Source organism: Scyliorhinus torazame, chromosome 1, assembly GCF_047496885.1.
Source record: "Scyliorhinus torazame isolate Kashiwa2021f chromosome 1, sScyTor2.1, whole genome shotgun sequence".
In the NCBI taxonomy this organism is placed as follows: domain Eukaryota; kingdom Metazoa; phylum Chordata; class Chondrichthyes; order Carcharhiniformes; family Scyliorhinidae; genus Scyliorhinus; species Scyliorhinus torazame.
Window position 1 is genome coordinate 59,303,481 of NC_092707.1, and position 25,940 is coordinate 59,329,420.

General features: G+C 48.0%; 1 protein-coding gene across 12 annotated transcripts in view; it reads right to left on the bottom strand.

Annotated features, from left to right (window-relative positions):
- The window catches only part of clip1a (CAP-GLY domain containing linker protein 1a), a 282,555-nt gene that overhangs the window by 170,489 nt on the left and 86,126 nt on the right, over positions 1–25,940 (bottom strand). For all 12 annotated transcript variants that reach the window (XM_072495435.1, XM_072495418.1, XM_072495375.1 and 9 more), the window contains 2 exons: positions 7,525–7,649; positions 1,865–2,081 (listed from right to left, as the gene is read on the bottom strand). In XM_072495435.1, the coding sequence (XP_072351536.1) occupies positions 1,865–2,081; positions 7,525–7,649 (342 nt within the window). The remainder of the gene's footprint in view (positions 1–1,864; positions 2,082–7,524; positions 7,650–25,940) is intronic.

Here is a 25,940-nt window from a genome sequence, read left to right on the forward strand (position 1 = left end):
CCAATGCGACGATGGTGCACAAGTGGGTGATGGAAGGGGAAGGGGCTGCATGGAAGAGGATGGAGACGGCGTCTTGTGTGGGTACGAGTCTGTGGGCGCTGGCAACGGCGCCGCTGCCGCTCCCTCCAAGGAGGTATACCACGAGCCCGGTGGTGGTGGCTGTCTCAAATCTTGGGGGTAGTGGAGGCGGCACAGGGGGGAGGTTGGGGCCTCGGCGTGGACCCCATTACGGGGGAACCACCGGTTCGCCGCAGGAAAAACAGGTGGAGGGTTTTTGGGGTTGCACAGGGTAGGGATTCGAACGTTGGGGGACCCGTTTGTGGACGGGAAGTTCGCGAGCTTGGGTGAGCTGGAGGAGAAGTACAGGACAGGGTGTCCCCGGGGGGGGGGGGGGGGGGGGGTGTCTCGGAAACTGACTAGGTGATGCAGGAGGAGGAGGCGGCCTCAGTGGTGGAGGTAAAAGGTACAAGTGGGAGGAGGAGTTGGGAGAGGAAATTGGGGAAGGGACGTGGGCAGATGCCGTAGGGAGGGTGAACTCTTCCTCATCGTGCGCGAGACTCAGCCTCATACAGTTTAAGGTGCTGCACAGAGCACACATGACCGGGACAAGGATGAGCCGGTTTTTTGGGGGTGAGGACAGGTGTGTTAGGTGCTCAGGGAGCCCAGCAAATCACACCCATATGTTCTGGGCATGCCAATCACTGGAGGAATTTTGGAAGGGCATAGTGAGGACGGTGTCGAGGGTGGTAGGATCCAGGGTCAAACCGGGCTGGGGGCTCTCAATATTTTGGGTGGCCGAGGAGCCAGGAGTGCAGGAGGCGAAAGAGGCCGGTATTCTGGCCTTTGAGTCCCTGGTAGCCCGGCGAAGGATTCTTCTTCAGTGGAAAGATGCGAGGCCCCCCAAGCGTGGAATCCTGGATCAGTGATATGGCAGGGTTCATTAAATTGGAGAGGGTGAAATTCGCCTTGAGAGTGTTGGTACAAGGGTTCTTTAGGCAGTGGCAACTGTTCTTAGACTTTCTGGCAGAACGATAGAAATTGGTCAATGGCAGCAGCAGCTCGGGTTGGGGGGGGGGGGGGTTTACTTTATTATTGTTTTTGTTATTTACACTGAAGGGTCTGTGGGGGTGTATATACCTGTTGTGTTAAGTTGGGGTGTTAATGTTAATTTATTATTTATGCACCGGGGGGGTTGCTTTACTAGATTGTGTTTTGTACTTAACCCTGTCGGGTTCTTTTTTTTTCTCATTTTGTTATTGATATTTTATGAAAACCTTTGATAAAACATTTTTTATTTTTTTATTTTTAAAAGTCAATGACCTCTCTTCATCCCTACTGCATCAAAAGGAATTCCCCAGCCCATCACCTGAGGAAAATGGTAGATTCTCCCTCAATATCTGCTGAGGCAAATCCACATTTTCTCCTCCTCTGGTTTCCCATGCATCCTTCTTCCCTTTCCCCTGTTCTTCCCATTTCTTCCCTCTTCTATTCCCTATACGTCCCTCCTTCTCTGCTTTCCCATCCACCCTTTCCTCCGTCTTCCATATCTTCCTTTTGCCATTCTCTACTCTCTTTATTCCCCCCTCTTAACAAATCATCTCTCCGTACCCCAAGCCCTTGTCCCATCCTTACCCCCCTCCTTCCTTCTTGTCCATCCCTTCCATGCCCCCTCCCTTGTCCTTACCCTTTCCTTTCCTCTGCACTCCCTACTTCTCCCTACTTCCTCTGCACTCCCTCCCTAATCTGGCCTTAAACTGACTCCCCATATACAGTACTACAAGATTTGACGACTATATCTTAAACAACATTTCACAAGTTGAAAAAGACAGATTAAACAGATTTTAATGTTAATGTGATTCCTTACCAATCCTGAACGACTAGGTCTACCACTGATAGAAGATGCTATGGAGCTCAAAGAGCTGATCGATGATGCACTAGGACTGCGCTTGAGATTTGATGGAGTTGTCATCATTTTCCGTACTGTTGTCTTGGCTTTAGCTGGTGTCGTTGAGGGAAATCCAATTTTGGTAACCTTATGAACTGGTGCAAACAGACCATATTTTGTCTGGCATTGAAAATACCTGACAAAAAGTAAAAAGTATTCTTTTTTAAATTTGCGTTTTAAAATTAGTGCCGTCAACCTTTCTAAGCTTACTTAATGCTACCCATTAAAGATCAGGCTAATGCCAACAATGGCCTATATAACAGAGGCAATCCTTGCATCACTCTTCATTCTTGTGAAAAAAACTCCAATATGCTTTAGAAATAAATCAACAGAATAACAATTGACAGTGAAGCTGGGCACACCATCGGTGAAGCCATTGTTATCGATACTGTTGTCACTAACTGAACCAGTTGTCTCAAAGGACCCTCATGGAAGGGCCCTTGATCAAAAAGATCAGTTTTCACAGACCCTCTCCATCCAATAAAGTACTCATAATATGAAATTGCTGCATGTAAAAAGTTTCTTCCTAATGTCTTTAAAACAGTTATTTACTTACAGATAATAATGAGATGAGTGTATCTGCTGCTTACTAAAAAGTTTTTCTCTTCTAGGTGATGTTTTCTGTAATTCATTCTTACCTCCTGGCTAGCATCAAGATTAGTTTCACATTATTTTGCAGATCCCCAGAACGTCTGTGCCCAGTGGTATAATTTTTAAAAAAAATTTTTTTTTTTTTTTTAAGGCATTGATTGTGTAATTTACCGTACTTGCTTATTCACTCTAGTGTCTCAGATCTGTGCTCAGTAACTCATTTGAACGCGTCTTACCGATCAATGTCCGTATTCCATGCAAATTGGCAGCCACGTATCAGCGGTACCACCCTTGCCTTTTGAGACTGAAGCTTGTGAGTTCAAGCCTACTCCAGGACTTAAGCACAACTTATATCTGACACTTCAGTGCAGTACTGAGGGAATGCCCTACTGAGAGGTTCTGTCTTTCAGATGAGATATGAAAACCAGGTCATAAATGCCATGGGTGGAAATGAAACACCCCATGACACTATGCATGAAAGAAAGTACGGAAGATTCTCCTCCTACCCTGGCTAACATTTCCTTCCCAAAAATAGGACTAAAATTCTTTAACTTTCCATTTGTCTCATTGTTGCTTGTGGGACTCTATGGCATGGAAATTGATTGCATTTCCCCACATTACAAGTGACTACAGCTCAAGAGTTCATAAGAACATAAGAACATAAGAACTAGGAGCAGGAGTAGGCCATCTGGCCCCTCGAGCCTGCTCCACCATTCAATGAGATCATGGCTGATCTTTTGTGGACTCAGCTCCACTTTCTGGCCCGAACACCATAACCCTTAATCTTCAAAAAACTATCTATCTTTATCTTAAAAACATTTAATGAAAGAGCCTCTACTGCTTCACTGGGCAAGGAATTCCATAGATTCACAACCCTTTGGGTGAAGAAGTTCCTCCTAAACTCAGTCCTAAATCTACTTCCCCTTATTTTGAGGCTATGCCCCCTAGTTCTGCTTTCACCCGCCAGTGGAAACAACCTGCCCGCATCTATCCTATCTATTCCCTTCATAACCTTATGTATCTATAAGATCGCCCCTCATCCTTCTAAATTCCAACGAGTACAGTCCCAGTCTACTCAACCTCTCCTCGTAATCCAACCACTTCAGCTCTGGGATTAACCTAGTAAATCTCCTCTGCACACCCTCCAGTGCCAGTACGTCCTTTCTCAAGTAAGGAGACCAAAACTGAACACAATACTCCAGGTGTGGCCTCACTAACACCTTATACAATTGCAGCATAACCTCCCTAGTCTTAAACTCCATCCCTCCAGCAATGAAGGACAAAATTCCATTTGCCGCCTTAATCACCTGTTGCACCTGTAAACCAACTTTCTGCGACTCATACACCAGCACACCCAGGTCTCTCTGCACAGCAGGATGTTTTAATATTTTATCATTTAAGTAATAATCCCTTTTGCTGTTATTCCTACCAAAATGGATAACCTCACATTTGTCAACATTGTATTCCATCTGCCAGACCCTAGCCCATTCACTTAGCCTATCCAAATCACTCTGCAGACTTCCAGTATCCTCTGCACTTTTTGCTTTACCACTTATCTTAGTGTCATCTGCAAACTTGGACACATTGCCCTTGGTCCCCAACTCCAAATCATCTATGTAAATTGTGAACAGTTGTGGGCCCAACACTGATCCCTGAGGGACACCACTAGCTACTGATTGCCAACCAGAGAAACACCCATTAATCCCCACTCTTTGCTTTCTATTAATTAACCAATCCTCTATCCATGCTACTACTTTCCCCTTAATGCCATGCATCTTTATCTTATGCAACAACCTTTTGTGTGGCACCTTGTCAAAGGCTTTCTGGAAATCCAGATATACCACATCCATTGGCTCCCCGTTATCTACCGCACTGTTAATGTCCTCAAAAAATTCCACTAAATTAGTTAGGCACGACCTGCCCTTTATGAACCCATGCTGCGTCTGTCCAATAGGACAATTTCCATCCAGATGCCTCGCTATTTCTTCCTTGATGATAGATTCCAGCATCTTCCCTACTACCGAAGTTAAGCTCACTGGCCTATAATTACCCGCTTTCTGCCTACCTCCTTTTTTAAACAGTGGTGTCACGTTTGCTCATTTCCAATCCACTGGGACCACCCCAGAGTCTAGTGAATTTTGGTAAATTATCACGAGTGCATTTGCAATTTCCCTAGCCATCTCTTTTAGCACTCTGGGATGCATTCCATCAGGGCCAGGAGACTTGTCTACCTTTATCCCCATTAGCTTGCCCATCACTACCTCCTTGGTGATATCAATCCTCTCAAGGTCCTCACCTGTCATAGCCTCATTTCCATCAGTCACTGGCATGTTATTTGTGTCTTCCACTGTGAAGACCGACCCAAAAACCCTGTTCAGTTCCTCAGCCATTTCCTCATCTCCCATTATTAAATCTCCCTTCTCATCCTCTAAAGGACCAATATTTACCTTAGCCACTCTTTTTTGTTTTATGTATTTGTAGAAACTTTTACTATCTGTTTTTATATTCTGAGCAAGTTTACTCTCATAATCTATCTTGCTCTTCTTTATAGCTTTTTTAGTAGCTTTCTGTTGCCCCCTAAAGATTTCCCAGTCCTCTAGTCTCCCACTGATCTTGGCTACTTTGTATGTTTTTTCCTTCAATTTGATACTCTCCCTTATTTCCTTAGATATCCACGGTCGATTTTCCCTCTTTTTACCGTCCTTCCTTTTTGTTGGTATAAACCTTTGCTGGGCACTGTGAAAAATCACTTGGAAGGTTCTCCACTGGTCCTCAACTGTTTCACCGTAAAGTCTTTGCTCCCAGTCTACCTTAGCTAGTTCTTCTCTCATCCCATTGTAATCTCCTTTGTTTAAGCACAAAACACTAGTGCTTGATTTTACCTTCTCACCCTCCATCTGTATTTTAAATTCCACCATATTGTAATCGCTCCTTCCGAGAGGATCCCTAACTATGAGATCCTGAATCAATCCTGTCTCATTACACAGGACCAGATCTAGGACCGCTTGTTCCCTCGTAGGTTCCGTTACATACTGTTCTAGGAAACTATCGCGGATACATTCTATAAACTCCTCCTCAAGGCTGCCTTGACCGACCTGGTTAAACCAATCAACATGTAGATTAAAATCCCCCATGATAACTGCTGTACCATTTCTACATGCATCTGTTATTTCTTTGTTTATTGCCTGCCCCACCATAATGTTACTATTTGGTGGCCGAGATTACTCCTATCAGTGACTTTTTCGCCTTACTATTCCTGATTTCCACCCAAATGGATTCAACCTTATCCTCCATAGCACCGATGTCATCCCTTACTGTTGCCCGGATGTCATCCTTAAGTAACAGAGCTACACCACCTCCCTTACCATCCACTCTGTCCTTCCGAAAAGTTTGATACCCTCGGATATTTAACTCCTAGTCGTGACCATCCTTTAACCATGTTTCAGTAATGGCCACTAAATCATAGTCATTCACGATGATTTGCGCCATCAACTCATTTACCTTATTCCGAATACTACGAGCATTCAGGTAAAGTACACTTATGTTTGCTTTTTTACCTCTGTTCTTAATCTTAACACCTCGATCAGTAACCTCTCCCAAGTTATATTTCCTCTTAACCTTTTTCCTTGTCGTCGAACCCATATCTTCCTGTAACAACCTGCCGCGTCGCTTACCATTAATGTTTTCACTTCCCGTTTTATTTCTTTTAGTATTCCTGGTCCTATTCACTGAGCTCCCCTCAGTCACTGTACCTTGTACTGTCGCCCTTTTTGATTTTTGACTATGGCTTCTCTGCATTAGTTTAAACTCTCCCCAACAGCTCTAGCAAACACCCCCCTATGACATCGGTTCCAGTCCTGCCCAGGTGCAGACCGTCCGGTTTGTACTGGTCCCACCTCCCCCAGAACCGGTTCCAATGTCCCAGGAATTTGAATCCCTCCCTCTTGCACTATCTCTCGAGCCACGTATTCATCCTCTCTATCCTGACATTCCTACTCTGACTAGCCCGTGGCACTGGTAGCAATCCTGAGATTACTACCTTTGAAGTCCTACTTTTTAGTTTAACTCCTAGCTCCCTAAATTTAGCTTGTAGGACCTCGTCCCGTTTTTTACCTATATCGTTGGTACCTATGTGCACCATGACAGCTGGCTGTTCACCCTCCCCCCCCCCCCCCCCCCAGAATGTCCTGCAGCCGCTCCGAGTTCATTGGTTGTGAAATGCTCTGGGACATCCTGAGGTCATGAAAGGAACTATATAAATGCAAGTTATTTCTTTCAAAAAGTACACCATCTGTTCACAGAATGAACCACAGGACAATTTCACAAAATCCAATGCACCAGAAAACATTGCTTGAAGTGCAGCGATACCAAGATTCAATTTAGGCATGGTTTAAAAAACCTTTTATGTTGGGAGTTGCTGATGTCTGTGTATTTTGCGGCATATTCAATTGATTTAATGAAAATGTATCTAAAGAGGGCAGGATGAATAATTAAGTAATGTAAATGAGAGTAATTGGCCCATTGTGATACTTTGCAGCAACATATCCAACGAGTGACTCAAGGAAAAATTCTATTAAAGGATGCAGGTCTCAAAGCTACTACTTTTTAAATCTTGCTAAAACTTTGAATTTAAGTAATTTTGTCTTCCTCCCCCAAGAAAATCTCATACATAAAATTGATGTGGTATTATTTATTTATTTTTGCCACCTCTGATTATTTCTCCCCCCCCCCCCACATAGAAAATTATAATATATTATTTGCCTATCTGGTTCTGTAGAACTTGCTGAACTGTCGCTCATTAACACTGCCTAATGTAATATGGTTTTTACCACCGTCAACAATCAGCACCTCTCTATCCTGTCACAAACATCGCCTCACATAAGTAAAAAAACTCAAACATTATTAATTCAAAAGTTTTATTCAAAAGTTCAAAATGACATGTTTTCAAAGGGTTCTAATCTAAACAGTGCACATCATCCAAAACAAACCTGGTGCCAGCCACAGCTCCATCATTCTTTCCAAGGGGTTCATCCAGTTCCACTCCACACCATTCCCCTTTAGCAAAGTCAGTCTCTCCCAGGAAGCGTACCACTCCTGCTTTTGTACCACCAACCTACAGAAAGACATATGAAGCTATATTATAAATAAGGTATTAACATTTTTGTTCTGTCTCGACAAAATGTGACTGAAAATTAAATCAAAATGGAACACAGGATCAGGCGCAAGACTGGATAAACACATAGAACATAGAAAATACAGCACAGAACAGGCCCTTCGGCCCACGATGTTGTGCCGAACCTTTGTCCTAGATTAATCATAGATTATCATTGAATTTACAGTGCAGAAGGAAGCCATTCGGCCCTTTGAGTCTGCACCGGCTCTTGGAAAGAGCACCCTACCCAAACTCAACACCTCCACCCAACACCAAGGGCAATTTTGGACATTAAGGGCAATTTATCATTGGCCAATTCACCTAACCCGCACATCTTTGGACTGTGGGAGGAAACCGGAGCACCCGGAGGAAACCCACGCAGACATGGGGAGGACGTGCAGACTCCGCACAGACAGCGACCCAAGCCGGAATCGAACCTGGGACCCTGGAGCTGTCAAGCAATTGTGCCATCCACAATGCTACCGTGCTGCCCTTAAGAACAAATAAATCTACACTATATCATTTTACCGTAATCCATGTACCTATCCAATAGCTGCTTGAAGGTCCCAAATGTTTCCGACTCAACTACTTCCACAGGCAGTGCATTCCATGCCCCCACTACTCTCTGGGTAAATAACCTACCTCTGATATCCCTCCTATATCCTCCACTTTTCACCTTAAATTTATGTCCCCTTGTAATGGTTTGTTCCACCCGGGGAAAAAGTTTCTGACTGTCTACTCTATCTAGTCCCCTGATCATCTTATAAACCTCTATCAAGTCGCCCCTCATCCTTCTCCGTTCTAATGAGAAAAGGCCTCGCACCCTCAACCTTTCCTCGTAAGACCTACTCTCCATTCCAGGCAACATCCTGGTAAATCTTCTTTGCACCTTTTCCAAAGCTTCCACATCCTTCCTAAAATGAGTCGACCAGAACTGTACACAGTACTCCAAATGTGGCCGTACCAAAGTTTTGTACAGCTGCATCATCACCTCACGGCTCTTAAATTCAATCCCTCTGTTAATGAATGCGAGCACACCATAGGCCTTCTTCACAGCTCTATCCACTTGAGTGGCAACTTTCAAAGATGTATGAACATAGACCCCAAGGTCTCTCTGCTCCTCCACATTGCCAAGAACTCTACCATTAACCCTGTATTCCGCATTCATATTTGTCCTTCCAAAATGGACAACCTCACACTTTTCAGGGTTAAACTCCATCTGCCACTTCTCAGCCCAGCTCTGCATCCTATCTATGTCTCTTTGCAGCCGACAACAGCCCTCCTTACTATCCACAACTCCACCAATCTTCGTATCGTCTGCAAATTTACTGACCCACCCTTCAACTCCCTCATCCAAGTCATTAATGAAAATCACAAACAGCAGAGGACCCAGAACTGATCCCTGCGGTACGCCACTGGTAACTGGGATCCAGGCTGAATATTTGCCATCCACCACCATGCTCTGACTTCTATCGGTTAGCCAGTTCGTTATCCAACTGGCCAAATTTCCCACTATCCCATGCCTCCTTACTTTCTGCATAAGCCTACCATGGGGAACTTTATCAAATGCCTTACTAAAATCCATGTACACTACAACCACTGCTTTACCTTCATCCACATGCTTGGTTACCTCCTCAAAGAATTCAATAAGACTTGTAAGGCAAGACCTACCCCTCACAAATCCGTGCTGACTATCCCTAATCAAGCAGTGTCTTTCCAAATGCTCAGAAATCCTATCCTTCAGTACCCTTTCCATTACTTTGCCTACCACTGAAGTAAGACTAACTGGCCTGTAATTCCCAGGGTTATCCCTAGTTCCTTTTTTGAACAGGGGCACGACATTCGCCACTCTCCAATCCCCTGGTACCACCCCTGTTGACAGTGAGGACGAAAAGATCATTGCCAACGGCTCTGCAATTTCATCTCTTGCTTCCCATAGAATCCTTGGATATATCCCGTCAGGCCCGGGGGACTTGTCTATCCTCAAGTTTTTCAAAATGCCCAACACATCTTCCTTCCTAACAAGTATTTCCTCGAGCTTACCAATCTGTTTCACACTGTCCTCTCCACCAATATCGCCCCTCATTTGTAAATACAGAAGAAATCTGCACTTTTTTTCTACTGCTACTCACTGCCAAAATCATACATATGTATTTCAACTTCAGCTTACTTCATGCATTGAAGTCAGCCTTATAACTAGAACAGTATTAAAAAATGAACCACTCAGAAGTTTGTTATATCAAGATTATTTTCCACTAAGCCACGCCAAAACACCCCAACACATTACACTGTACATCAACATAGGAGACACTTAATAATAAACTGAGTTCTATTACTAGTAACCAGCAGAACAAACAATGCAGTGTCATCACTGGGGAGCATAATTGAACTTGTGCCAGTCTAATAGATCAGCAATATCAAAACAACTCATTTTGCCAGTGAGACTATTACATTATAAAGCTAATTATGTTTATACTATAAATGCACTAGCTGCATTGTTTGCAATTTGATATAATGCAAGGAAAGAAGTGAACGCCAGTGATGACGGTTCCAGTCTTGTTGTACTAATTAAACAAATAATTGATTAACAGTAAAGTACTTAACAAGAAATGGCAACTAAAAAGACAGTTAACTAAATAATGGCGCACACAATATTAAATTGACCCAGTTCCACACCCCTCTATTATCCTAAACTCCGAGCTAAACCTCTCCAAACAACATCCCATAGGTTTTAAAACTATAAGCAAAAAACAACAGTCGTTCCAACACTTGGTACCTATATCTTTTTGGGCCCCGTATCGAAGGAAGGATGTGCTGGCCAAGGAGATGGTCCAAAGGAGGTTCACAAGAACGATGCCGGGAATGAAGAACTTGTCATATGAGGAGCAGTTGAGCACTCTGGGCCTGTACTCAATGGAGTTTAGAAGGATATGGGGGTGGGATTTCATTAAAATTTACAGAATACCGAGAGGCCTAGATAGAGTCGACATGAAGAAGATATCTCTACTAGTAGGAGAAACTAGAATTCGAGGGCACAGCCTCAGACTGAATGGAGGAAATTTCTTCAGCCAGAGGGTGGTGAATCTGCGGAACTCATTGCTATAGAAGGCCGTGGAGGACAAGTTACAAAACAGAGATAGATAGGTTCTTGATTAATAAGGGGGTAAGGGGTTATGGGGAGAAGGCAAGAAAATGGGGATGAGAAACCCATCAGCCATAATTGAATGGCGGAGCAGACTCAATGGGCTGAATTGCCTAATTCAGCTCCTGTGTCTTATTGACTTATGGTTCAGAACAGAAACTGGCAGTTCAAATAGGATTCCCCGGTTATTGGCCAGTTTGGAGTGAACACAGCTTCCTATATGTGATTGTGATCTTGGACCAGCGCTGCTCAGTTCAGCACACTGTATAGGATGAACTCTGCCACTGATACAATGCTTTTTCTGATCGTTTCTTATCAGAACTACTAGTCTTTCTTTAATTTTTCATTGATTGTTTTTGCTTTGTATTTTGCGTGGTCTCGCATCTGTCCTCTTATATGAACTCGGACTTCCGGTGACGGCGGGCGGGAGGCGGCCGCACAATGGAGAGCCCCCGCTCGGGAACTGCAATTTCGGGGCTTTACGCCCGGTCCCAGGGTCCACGGAGGCGGCAGAAGCAGGGAGAAGGCACGGAGGAGGCACTGAGAAGACACAGGAGGGAAAAAACCCCCAAAGAAAAATGTCGAGGGTGAGCAAACAAACGGCCGAAAAAAACCCAGCTGGAGGTCCGTCGGGGAGTGGAAAGGTCACCGCGGGGTCACCAGGAAAAATGGAGGCTGGAGCACCAGGGAAGGCCGCACTGCTTACGGCTGAAGAAATAACCAAGGTGATGGCTGCGGAATTTGAAAAGCAGTTGGCGCAGATTGCGAAATGCATGGAGGCGGTGAGGAAGGAGATGAGGGAGGTTTTGATTGTGCTGGTGGAGGAGGCGGTTTCCCCGGTGAGGACGGAGGTGGCGAGCGCAGGAAGTGAAGGAAGTGAAGGAAGTGAAGGAGATGTTATTACAGCACGGTGATCAATTTGCCTCGATGGGGAAAGAGATGCGGAAGGTGATGGATACTAACAAGGATCTGCGAGGAAAAATGGAAGACCTGGAAAATAGATCCAGGCGACAGAATTTGAGGATTGTGGGGCTGCCCGAAGGAGTTGATGGACCAAAGCCGACTGAGTATTTTCCCGCGATGCTGGCAAAACTATTGGGGGAGGGGGAGGACCCCTCCCGATATGAACTGGATTGGGCTCATCGGTCGTGGAGACTTGTACCAAAGGCGAGTGAGCCGCCAAGGGCAGTGACTCTGTGCTTCCGTAGGTACAGGGTGAAGAAGGTCCTGAGCTGGGCCAAGCAGAAGCGGGTGGTGCAGTGGGCTGGAGCTGGTATACGTGTATACCAGGACTTTACGGTGGAGCTGGCAAGGAGGTGGGCTGCCTTCAACCGGGTGAAGAGGGCACTGTACATTAGCAAGGTGCGGTGCGGCATTGTATATCCAGCGAAGCGGAGGGTGACTTACAAGCTCAGGGACTTTTATTTTGGAACGCCGGAAGCAGCGGAGGAGTTTGCGAAAGCAGAAGGACTGTGGCAGTACTGACAAATTGAGGAATGGCCATGTGCCGATGTAACCTCATGACTGTATTTTCTTCTTTTTTGTATCACTGCGCGCGGGTGTAGAGATTAAAGGAGCCAAGGTGGTATATATTTGGACAAGGGAAGGGACGGGACTTTCACTCGAAATGAGAGTTCTTTGGGGTGTAGGTGGATAGGCGGGGTTTGTGCGCTAAAAGGGGATCTTTGGGCTTTCCTGGGGCCGGGCAAGTGGGAAAGGGACCCGGGCAGGGGCCTCCACGCTGGCTGGTTTAAGCTGGCCAGTGAACGGGAGCGAGGTGGGGAGAGGGGCTGCGGCCATCGGAGCCTGGCAGAACAGGGTCCGAGTGGTCTAGCCGGGGTGGAAAGTTGGGGGGGGGGGAAGGAACCGAGGGTAGGGGGAGGAGTTTTACAAGAGGCAGTGGACGGGAGGAGCTGGAGACCTGGGGTGGGGCTGTGTAAGATTAAGGGTGACTACGGGTAATCCCTGATTTCTTTTTGAAATTTGTTTATGTAAACATGCGGGTTGAGGTTTGGGGGTTAGTGGGTAGATGGGATCGTTGTTGTTATTATGGGGACTGACATATCTTGCTGATTATTGTTTATTGTTGATGGATGTAAATGTGGGAGAAAATGTGAAAATGGAGAATTTTTTTTTAAATTTTGAAAAAACTATATGAACTCGCTTTTAGAATGCAAGTGTGAAATTCATCCTCATCTCTTTTGAACTTTGACCTTCTGTGCTTTAACTCCTGAAATTTTAGTTCCTATTGTTATCCACTTATGTAAAAATCTATTTACAGTGTTCCCAATTATTAGATTCCTCAATTTTCCCTCTCACAACTCCTTCCATTTAGTCAGTCCCATTGCAATCAATCTTCAGGTGTCCTGACAAAGAATGAACTCTCATTTATTGGCAAAGATTAACAGCATAAAAATTGCATAGAATGCACATCTTCCTGGTCCATTGTTGCTTAAGTGTCACACAGAAATTCCTGTTTAGATTCTTTTTTAAAATGATTTTATTGGTTTTTACATTTGGTTACATATTTCCATTCGCAAGTTAAATTTTAAGTTGCATAACCACACATAATACAAAGCAAAAACAATCAATGAAAAATTAAAGTTACAAAAGAGAAATACAAAAGAGAAATACCACTGAAAACAGAAACAAACGAAGATCATTATATATATTTGTATTCACTTGTCTCCCCACCCTCTGTGGCTGCGGTCCCACTCTGGCCGATCTGTCTCAACTATATTTCCCAGTGTAGCCAGAGCGTGTATTAACCGGCATGTTTTTGTTGTTCACTCTGGTTTTCCATGTGCCATCGGGCCTGTCCCCTGGGGTTTTGTCCCATGTGATCTTTTAGTGAGCCTTTGACACCCCCCCCCCCCTCCCCCACCCCTTCCCTTATGTTCCCTGGCTCGTCTGTCCCACCCACCCCTGTCCCCCGCTCTACTATTTGCTGACTATGAACAGGTCTTAGAACAAGTTGGAGAATGGCTTCCACGTCCTGTGGAAGCCCTCTTCCGACCCCTGGATGGTAAATTGTATCTTCTCCAGTTGGAGGAATTCCGACAGGTCAGACAGCCAGTTTGCAGCTTTGGGTAGTGCTGCCAATTGCCAGCCGAGCAGGATTCTTCGGCGGGCAATCTGGAGGCCATAAAGCGTTTTGGCTGCTCCGAGATCCCAAAGACCACCACTTTGGGGGTATGGCTCCACCCTCACCCCCACAACCTTGACATTACCTCAAAGACGGTCGTCCAGCATCCAGCAAATCTGAGGTAGGCCCAGAGCATGTGGGTGTGTTTGTCCGGGCCTGCCTGACACCGTTTGCATTTGTCTTCCACTTCCGGGAAGAACCTGCACATTGGGTTACTGGTTAGGTGAGCTCTGTGCACCGCCTTTAGCTGCATTAGGCTCAGCCCTGCGCACATGGGAGGTGGCGTTCGTCCTGTGGTGCTTTAATCTCCCAGTGAGTTCCTCCAAGGTCACTGTTCTGTCATCCGTGTATCTGTCTAACCGTCAGTGTGCCCTCGTTCTGTCTCCACCTTTTGAAGGTGGCGTCCATTGCTGCAGATGTAAACCTGTGGTTGTTACAGATGGGAGTCTTAGTGGACATTTTGGTTGATACCACGTTTGGAGCATGGCCATCACCAATCGGCTTCTTGAGTACTTGGTTGGAGAAGATGGGAGTGCAGTTATTCCTGCACCGATTCCCTCAATCCATCTGCTGTGGTCGTCCAGTAGTAGAACGGTAGGTTTGGGAGGGTCAGGCCTTCCATGCGTCTTCTCCTTTGTCGGATACTGTTGTGTACACGTACACACTCATGTGTCTACTGTGTTGAACGCAGCCTTGGGGATAGATTGGGAGGGATCTAAACAGGAAGAGGAACCTGGGCAGTACATTCATTGTGATCATCTGCATGCTCCCTGCCAGCGAGAGAGTGCACCCCACCTCTGCAGGTCCCTTTTTATTTCCTCCACCAGACTAGTCAGGTTCCATTTGTGGATCAGTGTTTAGTCATGGGCTATTTGGTTCCCCAGATAACAGAATTTGGGCTTGTTTGAAAGCTAGTCCCTCCAGCTCTGTCCTTCTTCCTTGCAGGTTCACCGGGAAGATTTCATTTTGGCTCAGGTTGTGTTTGTAGCCGGAGAAGGTTCCGAATTCCTTTAGAAGCTTCATGATCCCTTCCATGCTGACTTGGGGGTTTGCGATGTAGAGGAGCAGGTCATCCTGCATAGAGTGAAACTCTATGTGCTCTGTCCCCCCTCTGGATACCTCTCCAGCCCTTTGCGTACTGAGGGCGATCGCTAGTGGCTCGATTGCCGGAGCAATCAGCAACGGTGATAAGAGTGCATCCCTGGCTCCTGCCTGTGCAGCAGGAAGCATTAAGTCCAAAGATGTGCAGGTTGTTGGATTGGCCATGTTAAATTGCCCCTTAGGTGTCATGGGATGTGCAGTTTAGGTTATGGAGATGGGCGGGGAAGACATGGATAGAATGCTCATCCGAAAAGTCGGTGCAGACTCAATAGGCCAAATGGCCTCCTTCTGCACTGTCGGGATTCTATGATTTAGAGCTGGTGTTAGTCCGTACGCTCGCCCTGGGATCACTGTACAGTAGTTTCACCGAGGTGGTGAACCCTGGCCCAAGCCCAAACCGTTCCAGTACCTCTGAGGTACTTGCACTTGTCTACCGAGGGCCTTTTCTCTGTCCAGGGAGATGCTCACTTCTGTTGTTCTCTCCCCGGATAGGGTCATTATCACATTCAGCAGGCACCTGATGTTCAATGTCAGCTGCCTGCCCTTGACAAAGCCAGTCTGGTCCTCCATGACCACCTCGGGTACACAGCTCGCCATCTGGCCCCGGCGCCTTCCCCACCTGTATGGAGTTATACTTGCCATAACTTCTACCAGGTCTAATGGTGCTTCTGGGCCCCATCTCCTATCTTCTCCCATGCCCAGTCCATCGAGGAACTGCTTCATCCCAGAGTCTCCCCTGGAGGGACTCAGAGGTGTACAGGCCCAGTAGGAGGTCTCAAAGGCTTTGTTGAACTTATTTGTCGCAGCGCCCAGCCTCCCACTGTTGTCCCTAACCTGCGCTATCTCCCTTGTGGCTGCCTGCTTTCTCAGCTGGTGAGCCGGCAGGCGGCTGACTTAGTCTCCATGTTCATAAAAGGTCTCCCGTGTCTGGCGGACTTGGTGCACTGCTTTCCTTGTGCAGAGCAGGTCAAAGTCCATTTGTAGCTTCTTCCTCTCTGCTAGCAGCTCTAAGGTCAGGGCCGTAGAGTACTGGCAGTCCACCTCCAATATGGAGTCGACCAGTTGCTGCCTAGCCGGCAGGAGATCCCAGACCAGTGTTATGCTCTTCGTGCTCAATGTGGGAGTTCAGGGACGCGGCCGATGCTCCTGACTCCTTCATGTGTGGGAAGTGTGTCCAGCTGCAGCTCCTGTTAAGACTGCATGACGGCTCTGGAGCTGCGGATGGGCTCACTTTGGAGCATCCGCGATGCCGAGGAGGTCGTGGATAGCACGTTCAGTGAATTGGTCACACCGCAGATTAGGATTGGTGAGGGAGACAGGGAATGGGTGACCAAAAGGCAGAGAAAGAGCAGGAAGGCAGTGCAGGTGTCCCCTGCGGTCATCTCCCTCAAAAACAGGTATACCGTTTGGGACACTGTTGGGGGGAGAAGACTCACCAGGGGAAGGCAGTAGTAGCCAGGCTCATGGCACCGTGGTTGGCTCTGCTGCACAGAAGGGCAGTAAAAAGACTGGCAGGGCTATAGTCATAGGGGATTCAATCGTAAGGGGAGTAGACAGGTGTTTCTGTGGTCGAAAACGAGACTCCCGAATGGTATGTTGCCTCCCGGGTGCACGGATGTCTCAGATCAGCTGCAGGACATACTGAAGGGGGGGGGGGGGCGGGGTGAACAGCCAGTTGTTGTGGCGCATATAGGCACCAGCGATATAGGTAAAAAAACAGGATGACGTCCTACAATCAGAATTTAGAGAGTTAGGAGATAAGTTTAAAAAGTAGGATCTCAAAGGTAGTAATCTCAGGATTGCTACCAGTGCCACGAGACAGTCAGAGTAGAAATTCAAGAATAGTCAGAATGAATACGTGGCTTAAGAGATGGTACAGGAGGGAGGGATTCAGATTTCTGGGACATTGGAACCGGTCCAGGGGGCGGTGGGACCATTACAAATCAGATGGTCTACACCTGGGCAGGACTGGAACCAATGTCCTAGGGGGTGCTTTTGCTAACACTGTTGGGGAGGTTTTAAACTAATGTGGCAGGGGGATGGGAACCAGATTAGGAAGTTAAGAGGTCAGTAAAGAGGCAGCAACTAAAGCCAGTAAGGTACCAGATAATAACTCAATGTGACTAAGGGGAAGAGTAGACAGGGAAGAGATGATGAACGCAAAGGGACACATCGTCTGAGGTGCATTTGTTTCAATGCGAGAAGTGTAGCAGGTAAGGCAGATGAACTTAGGGCTTGGATTAGTACCTGGGAATATGATGTTATTGGTATTACGGAGACTTGATTGAGGGAAGGGCAAGACTGGCAACTAAATATCCCAGGGAATAGATGCTCCAGGAGGGCTAGGGAGGGAATAAAAGGGGTGGAGGAGTTGCATTACTGGTCAGAGATGATATCACAGCTTTGATTAAGGAGGGCACGATGGAGGATTCGAGCACTGAGGCAATATGGGTAGAGCTAAGAAATAGGAAGGGTGCACTAACATTGTTGGGACTTTACTACAGGCCTCCCAAAAGCGAGCGTGAAGTAGAGGTACAAATGTGTAGACAGATTATAGAAAAATGTAGGAGCGATAGGGTGGTCGTGATGGGAGATTTTAACTTCCCCAACATTGAATGGGACTCATGTCGTGTTGGAGGCGTAGATGGAGCAGAATTTGTAAGGAGCATCCAGGAGAGTTTTTTAGAGCAGTATGTAAATAGTCCAACTCGGGAAGGGGCCATACTGGACCTGGTATTGGGGAATGATCCCAGCCAGGTGGTTAAAGTTTCAGTCGGTGATTACTTTGGGAACAGCGATCACAATTCCGTAAGTTTTAGAATACTCATGGACAAAGAAGAGAGTGGTCCTAAAGAAAGAGTGCTAAATTGGGGAAAGGCCATGTGTAACAAAATTCGGCAGGAGCTAGGGATGTGGATTGGGAGCAGTTCTTTAAGGGTAAATCTACATTTGAAATGTGGGAGTCTTTTGAGGAAAGGTTGAATAGAGTGCAGGACAGACATGTCCCTGTGAAAATGAGGGATAGAAATGGCAAGATTAGGGAACCATGGATGACGGGTGGAATTGTGAGACTAGCTAAGATGTAAAAGGAAGGATACATAAGATCTAGGCGACTTAAATCTGATGAAGCTTTGGAGGAATATCGGGAAAGTAGGACAAATCTCAAACGCGCAATAAAGAGGGCTAAAAGAGGTCATGAGATATGTTCGGCTAACAGGGTTAAGGAAAATCCCAAAGCCTTTTATTCGTATACAAGGAGCAAGAGGGTAACTAGAGAAAGGATTGGCCCACTCAAAGACAAAAGAGGGAATTTATGCGTGGAGTCAGAGGAAATGGGTGAGATTCTTGATGAGTACTTTGCATTGGTATTCACCAAGGAGAGGGACGTGACGAATGTTGAGGCTAAGGATGGATGTTTAAATACTCTAGGTGAAGTCGGCATAAGGAAGGGGGAAGTTTTGAGTATTGTAAAAGGCATTAAGGTGGACAAGTCCCCAGGTCTGGAGGGATCTATCCCAGGTTACTGAGGGAAGCAAGGGAAGAAATAGCTGGGGCCTTAACAGCTATCTTTGGAGCATCCTTGAGCACGGGTGAGGTCCCGGAGAACTGGAGAATTGCTAATGTTGTCCCTTTGTTTAAGAAGGGTAGCAGGGATAATCCAGGGAATTATAGACCTGTGAGCTTGACGTCAGTGGTAGGCAAACTGTTGGAGAAGATACTGAGGGATAGGATCTATTCACATTTGGAAGAAAATAGACTTATCAGTGATAGGCAGCATGGTTTTGTGCAGGGAAGTTCATGTCTTACAAACCTAATAGAATTCTTTGAGGAAGTGACAACGTTAATTGATGAAGGCAGGGCTGTAGATGTCATATACATGGACTTCAGTAAGGCGTTTGATAAAGTGTCCCATGGCAGGTTGATGGAAAAAGTGAAGTCGTATGGGGTTCAGTGTGTACTGGCTAGATGGATAAAGAACTGGCTGGGCAACAGGAAACAGAGTAGTGGTGGAAGGGAGTATCTCAAAATGGAGAAAGGTGCCTAGTGGTGTTCCAAAGGGATCCGTGCTCGGACCACTGTTGTTTGTGATATACATAAATGATCTGGACAAAGGTATAGGTGGTCTGATTAGCAAGTTTGCAGATGATACTAAGATTGGTGGAGTTGCAGATAGCGAGGAGGACTGTCAGAGAATACAGCAAAATATAAATAGATTGGAGAGTTGGGCAGAGAAATAGCAGATGGAGTTCAATCCAGGCAAATGCGAGGTGATGCATTTTGGAAGATCTAATTCAAGAACGGACTATACGGTCAATGGAAGAGTCCTGGGGGAAATTGATGTCCAGAGAGATCTGGGAGTTCAGGTCCATTGTACCCTGAAGGTGGCAACGTAGGTCGATAGAGTGGTCAAGAAGGCATACAGCATGCTTGCCTTCATCGGACGGGGTATTGAGTACAAGAGTCAGCAGGTCATGTTACTGTTGTATAGGACTTTGGTTAGGCCACATTTGGAATACTGAGTGCAGTTCTGATCGCCACATTACCAGAAGGATGTGGATGCTTTAGAGAGGGTACAGAGGAGATTCACCAGGATGTTGCCTGGTATGGAGGGTGCTAGCTATGAAGAAAGGTTGAGTAGATTAGGATTGTTTTCGTTGGAAAGACAGAGGTTGAGGGGGGACCTGATTGAGGTCTACAAAATTATGAGAGGTATGGACAGGGTGGATAGCAACAAGCTTTTTCCAAGAGTGGGAGTGTCAATTACAAGGGGTCACGATTTTGACTTCCGGTTGCGGCTATGCAGAGCTAAGTCGCATGTTCGGCAGCTCCCGCTTGGAACAGACTTTTGGGCTCTTTTCAGGGCCCCCAACGGTATTTTCTTCGACATTTCCCGGTGTGGGAAGAAGATTGCAATATTCCCCCGACAGTGTATGGCTTGGACCACAAGCGGGGCGACTAAAAAAATGGTGGTGAACCCGTGGAAAGTGCGAGGTTTGAAGAGCAAGCTGGCGGCGGGCAGGGGCCAGGCAGCGTGGATGCAGTGGGCGCAGGAGCAGCAGGAGGTTATCCAGCGCTGCTTCAGGGAGCTCAAAGCGGACCTGCTGGAGCCGATGAAGGCTTCTATCGGCAAGCTGCTGGAGACCCAGACGGCCCAGGGGGTGGCGATCCACGAGGTCCAACAAACGATCTCTGACAATGAGGACGAGATCTTAGTCCTGGCGGTAAAGGTGGAGGCGCACGAGGCGCTACACAAGAAATGGCAGGAGCGGTTCGAGGAGATGGAGAATCGGTCGAGGCGGAAGAATTTGCGGATCCTGGGCCCTATGTGGTCACCATGTTAAACTCACTGATGGGAGCGGGGTCCTTCCAGGGGCCCCTGGAGCTGGAAGGGGCCCATAGAGTGCTGGCGAGGAGGCCCAAGGCTAACGAGCCGCCGCGGGCCGTGCTGGTGCGGTTTCATCGATTCGCTGATCGGGAGTGCATGCTCAGGTGGGCCAAGAAAGAGAGGAGCAGCAGGTGGGAGAACGCGGAGGTTCGAATAGATCAGGACTGGAGTGCGGAGGTGGCGAAGAGGAGGGCCGGGTACAACCGGGCGAAGGCGGTGTTGCACAGGAAGGGGGTGAAGTTTGGCATGCTGCAGCCGGCGCGACTGTGGGTCACCTACAAAGACCGGCACCATTATTTTGAGTCCCCGAGGAGGCGTGGGCCTTTGTTCAGGCCGAGAAGCTGGACACAAACTGAGGGTCGGGATGGGTGGTCAGGGATTGCTGTTGGGGTGTCACACTTTGAGGGGGGGTTCTTTGCTCTGGTTTCTTTTTGGTTCGGTGTGGGTGGTTTGGGCACTGTTTTGGTTGGGTGTGTCGGGTGGGCTCTTGGAGGGGGGCAAGTAAATGGAGTAGTGTTGGATAGCCGGTTGGGGGGGGGGGGGGGGGGGGGGGGGGGAATGGGGCCCCGCGGGGGAGGAGGAGGCCCGAGTCGGGGGTGAGGGGACTGTAAAAGGAACTGCGTCAGAGGTGGCGGAGCCGGGCAAGTGGAAAGCGTGGGCTTTTTCCCATGCTGAAGGCTGGAGGGGACGGGGCCGGGGCCGGGGCGGGGAAGCATGGGTTTTTCCTGTGCTTGGGATGGAAGGGGGAGGTGGAGAGCCTGCTGATGGGTAATGGAGGAGGAGGGTATGTCCCACAATGGGAGGAGTCGAAGGAGAGGCAGGAGTGGCCGGGGTCAGCAGGAGTCAGCTGACTTGCGGGAGTGCAATGGGGGGGGGGGGGGTCTATTTTATTTTTGTTTGTTTACACTGGAGGATCTGAGGGGGTGTATATATGGGGGGGGGGGGGGTCTATTTTATTTTTGTTTGTTTACACTGGAGGATCTGAGGGGGTGTATATATGGGGGGGGGGGGTCTATTTTATTTTTGTTTGTTTACACTGGAGGATCTGAGGGGGTCAAGCGGGCCCGGGTGTTAAGGGGCTGAAGGCGGATGTGGTCATGCTCCAGGAGACACACCTGAAGGTGGCAGACCAGGTAAGATTGAGGAAGGAATGTGTAGGTCAGGTGTTTCATTCGGGGCTGGATGCCAAAAATCGGGGGGTGGCGATCTTGGTGGAAACAAAGGTGTCATTCGAGGCGTCGAGCATTGTGACAGACAATGGCGACAGGTATGTAATGGTAAGTGGTAAGCTGCAAGTGGAGAGGGTGGTGGTGGTCAACGTGTACGCCCCGAACAGGGACGATGCGGGTTTTATGCGGCGCATGTTGGGTCGGATCCCGGACTGGAAGTGGGGGGCCTGATAATGGGGGCGGGGTCTTTAACACGGTGTTGGATCCGGCACTGGATCGCTCCAGGTCTAGGATGGGTAGGAAGCCGGCTGCGGCTAAAGTGCCGAGGGGGTTTATGGACCAGACGGGAGGGATGGTTCCTTGGAGATTTGCAAGGACGGGGGCGAGGGAATTTTCATTCTTCTCGCATGTTCATAAGGCTTATTCCCAGATCGACTTTTTTATTATGAGTAGGGCGCTGATAGCGAGAGTAGAGGGTACAGAGTACTCGGCGATATCCATTTCGGATCACGCCCACATTGGGTAGACCTAGAGCTGGGGGAGGAGAGGGACCAGCGCCCGTTGTGGTGCTTGGAGGTGGGGCTGTTGGCGGACTAGGAGGTGAGTGAGCGGGTCAGAGGAAGCATAGAGATATACCTGGAGGTCAACGATAACGGGGAGGTCCGAGTGGGGATGGTCTGGGGGTGGCGCTGAAGGCGGTGGTTAGGGGAGAGCGGATCTCCATTAGGGCCCACAAGGAGAGAGAGCAGAGGGAGAGGCTGGTGGGGGAGATGGTGAGGGTAGACAGGAGGTATGCAGAGGTGCCTGAGGAGGGACTGTTGAGGGAGAGGCGTAGCCTCTAGGCCGAATTCAACCTGTTGACCACCAGGAAGACAGAGGCGCAGTGGACGAAGGCCCAGGGGGCGATTTATGAGTTTGGGGAAAAGGCAAGTCGGATGCTGGCGCATCCACTTCGGAAGCGGGACGCAGCTAGGGAGATCGGGGGAGTTAAGGACAGGGGAGGGAGTGTGGTTGGCATCAATGGGGTCTTCAGGGACTTTTATGAGGAACTATATCAGTCCGAGCCCCCACTGGAGGAGGGAGGGATGAGCCGCTTCCTGGAGCAATTGAGGTTTCCGAAGGTGGAGGAGGGACTGATGGCGGGATTGGGGGCCCTGATTGGGCTGGAGGAGCTGGCCAAAGGGATAGGGAGCATGCAGGCGGAGAAGGCACCGGGGCCAGACAGTTTCCCGGTCGAATTCTACAAAAAATATGTGGACCTGTTGGGCCCGTTGCGACTTAGGACCTTCAATGAGGCAAGAGGGGGATGGGGCCCCTGGCTATGACACTGAGGGAGTCGAGGAACTGGAGGGGGTTAGTGCGGGGAGGAGCTGAGGGTGTTGCTCAATGCGGACGATTTGCTGCTATATGTGGCGGACCCGGTGGGAGGGAATGCCGAGGTAATGAGGATCCTCAGGGAGTTCGGGGATTTCACAGGGTACAAGCGCAACATGGGGAAGAGCGAGTTGTTCGTGGTTCACCCAGGGGACCAGGAGAGGGGGATTGGCGAGCTCCCACTAAAAAGGGCGGAGAGGAGCTTCAGGTATTTGGGGGTCCAGGTGGCCAGGAGCTGGGGGGCCCTGCATAGACTTAATTTCACGAGGCTAGCAGAGCAAATGGAGGAGGAGTTCAAGAGGTGGGACTCGTTGCCGCTGTCCCTGGCGGGTAGGGTGCAGTCAGTTAAGATGACTGTGCTCCCAAGGTTTTAGTTCCTGTTACAGTGCCTCCCCATTCTTATCCCGAAGGCCTTCTTTAGACGGATCAACAGGAGCATAACGGGGTTTGTGTGGGCGCGAGGGTGAGAAGGGTGTTTCCTAGAGCGGAGTAGAGATTGGGGGGGGGGGGCTGGCACTACCCAACCTCTGTGGGTATTACTGGGCCGCCAATGTGGCGATGGTGCGTGAATGGGTGATGGGGGGGAGGGGGCTGCATGGAAGAGGCTGGAGACGGTGTCTTGAGGGTAAGAGTCTGGAGGTGCTGGCAACGGCGCCGCTGCCGCTCCCTCCAATGAGGTATACCACAAGCCCGGTGGTGGCGGCTACCCTCAAAATCTGGGGGCAGTGGAGGCGGCACAGGGGGAATGTGGGGGCCTCGGTGTGGACCCCAATTCGGGGGAACCACCGGTTTGTCCCAGGGAGAATAGATGGCGTGTTTTCGGTGTGGCACAGGGCAGGGATAAGAAGGTTGGGGGACCTGTTTGTGGATGGGAAGTTCGCGAGCCTGGGTGAGCTGGAGGAGAAGTATGGGCTCCCCCCAGCGAACACCTTTAAGTATTTACAGGTAAGGGCGTTTGCCAGGCGGCAAGTGGTGGAATTGGGGTGAGGACAGGTGTGTTAGGTGCTCAGGGAGCCCAGCAAATCACACCCATATGTTCTGGGCATGCCCAGCGCTAGAGGAATTTTGGAAGGGCGTAGCGAGGACGGTGTCAGGATCCAGAGTGAAACCAGGCAGGGGGCTCGCAATATTTGGGGTTGCAGGGGAGCCAGGAGTGCAGGAGGCGAAAGAGGCCGGTATTCTGGCCTTTGCGGCCCTGGTAGCCCGACGAAGGATTCTTCTTCAGTGGAAGGATGCGAGGCCCCCAAGCGTGGAATCCTGGATCAACGATATGGCGGGATTTATTAAATTGGAGAGAGTGAAATTTGCCTCAAGGGGATCGGTGCAAGAGTTTTTCAGGCGGTGGCATCCGTTCTTGGACTTCCTGGCAGAACGGTAGACAATGGTCAGCAGCAGCAACCCGGGGCGGGGGGGGTCTATTTTATTTTTGTTTGTTTACACTGGAGGATCTGAGGGGGTGTATATATTTGCTATGTTTTAATTCAGGGTGTTAATTTATTATTTATGTATAGGGGAGGGGGGCATGGGGGTTGTTTTATTTTGTTCTGTATTTAATTCAATTGGGTTCCTTTTTCATTTTGTTGTTGATATTTTGTGAAAACCTATATAAAAAAATTTTTTTTTTTTCTAAAAAACAAGGGGTCACGATTTCAAGGTGAGAGGGGGAAAGTTTAAGGGAGATGTGCGTGGAAAGTTTTTTTATGCAGAGGGTGGTGGGTGCCTGGAACGCTTTGCCAGCGGAGGTGGTAGAGGCGGGTACAATAGCATCATTTAAGATGCATCTAGACAGATATATGAATGACAGTTGCACTTCAGCAGAACAAGAGTGTCACATGATATAGAAACAGAGGTTAGTTATTCAGTCCGTCAAGCCTCTTTCACCATAATGTTGCCTAAAATGTATCGCAAATCCAGTTACCGTTGAACAAAAATCTATTATTCCCTGAAATCTTTAATTTCCCTAGCTTCAACAGCTCTTTTTGAGAGCAGTGGGAAAAGAGTTCCAGACCTCTACTACCCTTTTTGTGAAGAAGTCTTTCCCAACTTCCATCTCTGAACAGACACGCTATAATTATATTGTTTAAGAACTTGCCACACGAACATTGGACTCTTCCACCAGACAATGATAAAGATAATTACTATAACCTCATAATTTAACTGCCATTAGCCCTGGTATAATTCTGATGAATGTCCTGCATCCATTCAAGTCAATATACCCTTCCTGGTGTACGCATTTGTCCTTATAAAAATGCCATTTTCCCATGACAGAGGAGATTGACTGGTAACATTAAAACAATGCAGTGTGTGCAGGTGTCATATTCAATGTCACAATCTATTATGTTAAAGTCCAACAGTTTTTTTGGGGGGTCACTAGCTTTCATAGATTATCATAGAATTTACAGCGCAGGAGGCCGCCATTCGGTCCATCGAGTCTGCACCGGCTCTTGGAAAGAGCACCCTACCCAAAGTCAACACCTCCACACCCTATCCCCATAACCCAGTAACTCCACCCAACACGAAGGACAATTTTGGACACTAAGGGCAATTTAGCATGGCCAATCCACCTAACCTGCACATCTTTGGACTGTGGGAGGAAACCAAAGCACCCGGAGGAAACCCACACACACACGGGGAGGATGTGCAGACTCCGCACAGACAGTGACCCAAGCCGGAATCGAACCTGGGACCCTGGAGCTGTGAAGCAATTGTGCTATCCACAATGCTACCGTGCTGCCCACAGCTCCTTCATCAGGTGAGTTATGAAGGAGCTGTGCTCCGAAAGCTAGCAACTTCAAACAAACCTGTTGGACATTAACCTGGCATTGTAAGACTTCTTACTCTGTCCACCCCAGTCCAACGCCAGCATCTCCACATCACAATTTATTATAGATGTAAAACAATATTAAAATATCTATATGAATTTCTAATCCCCTAA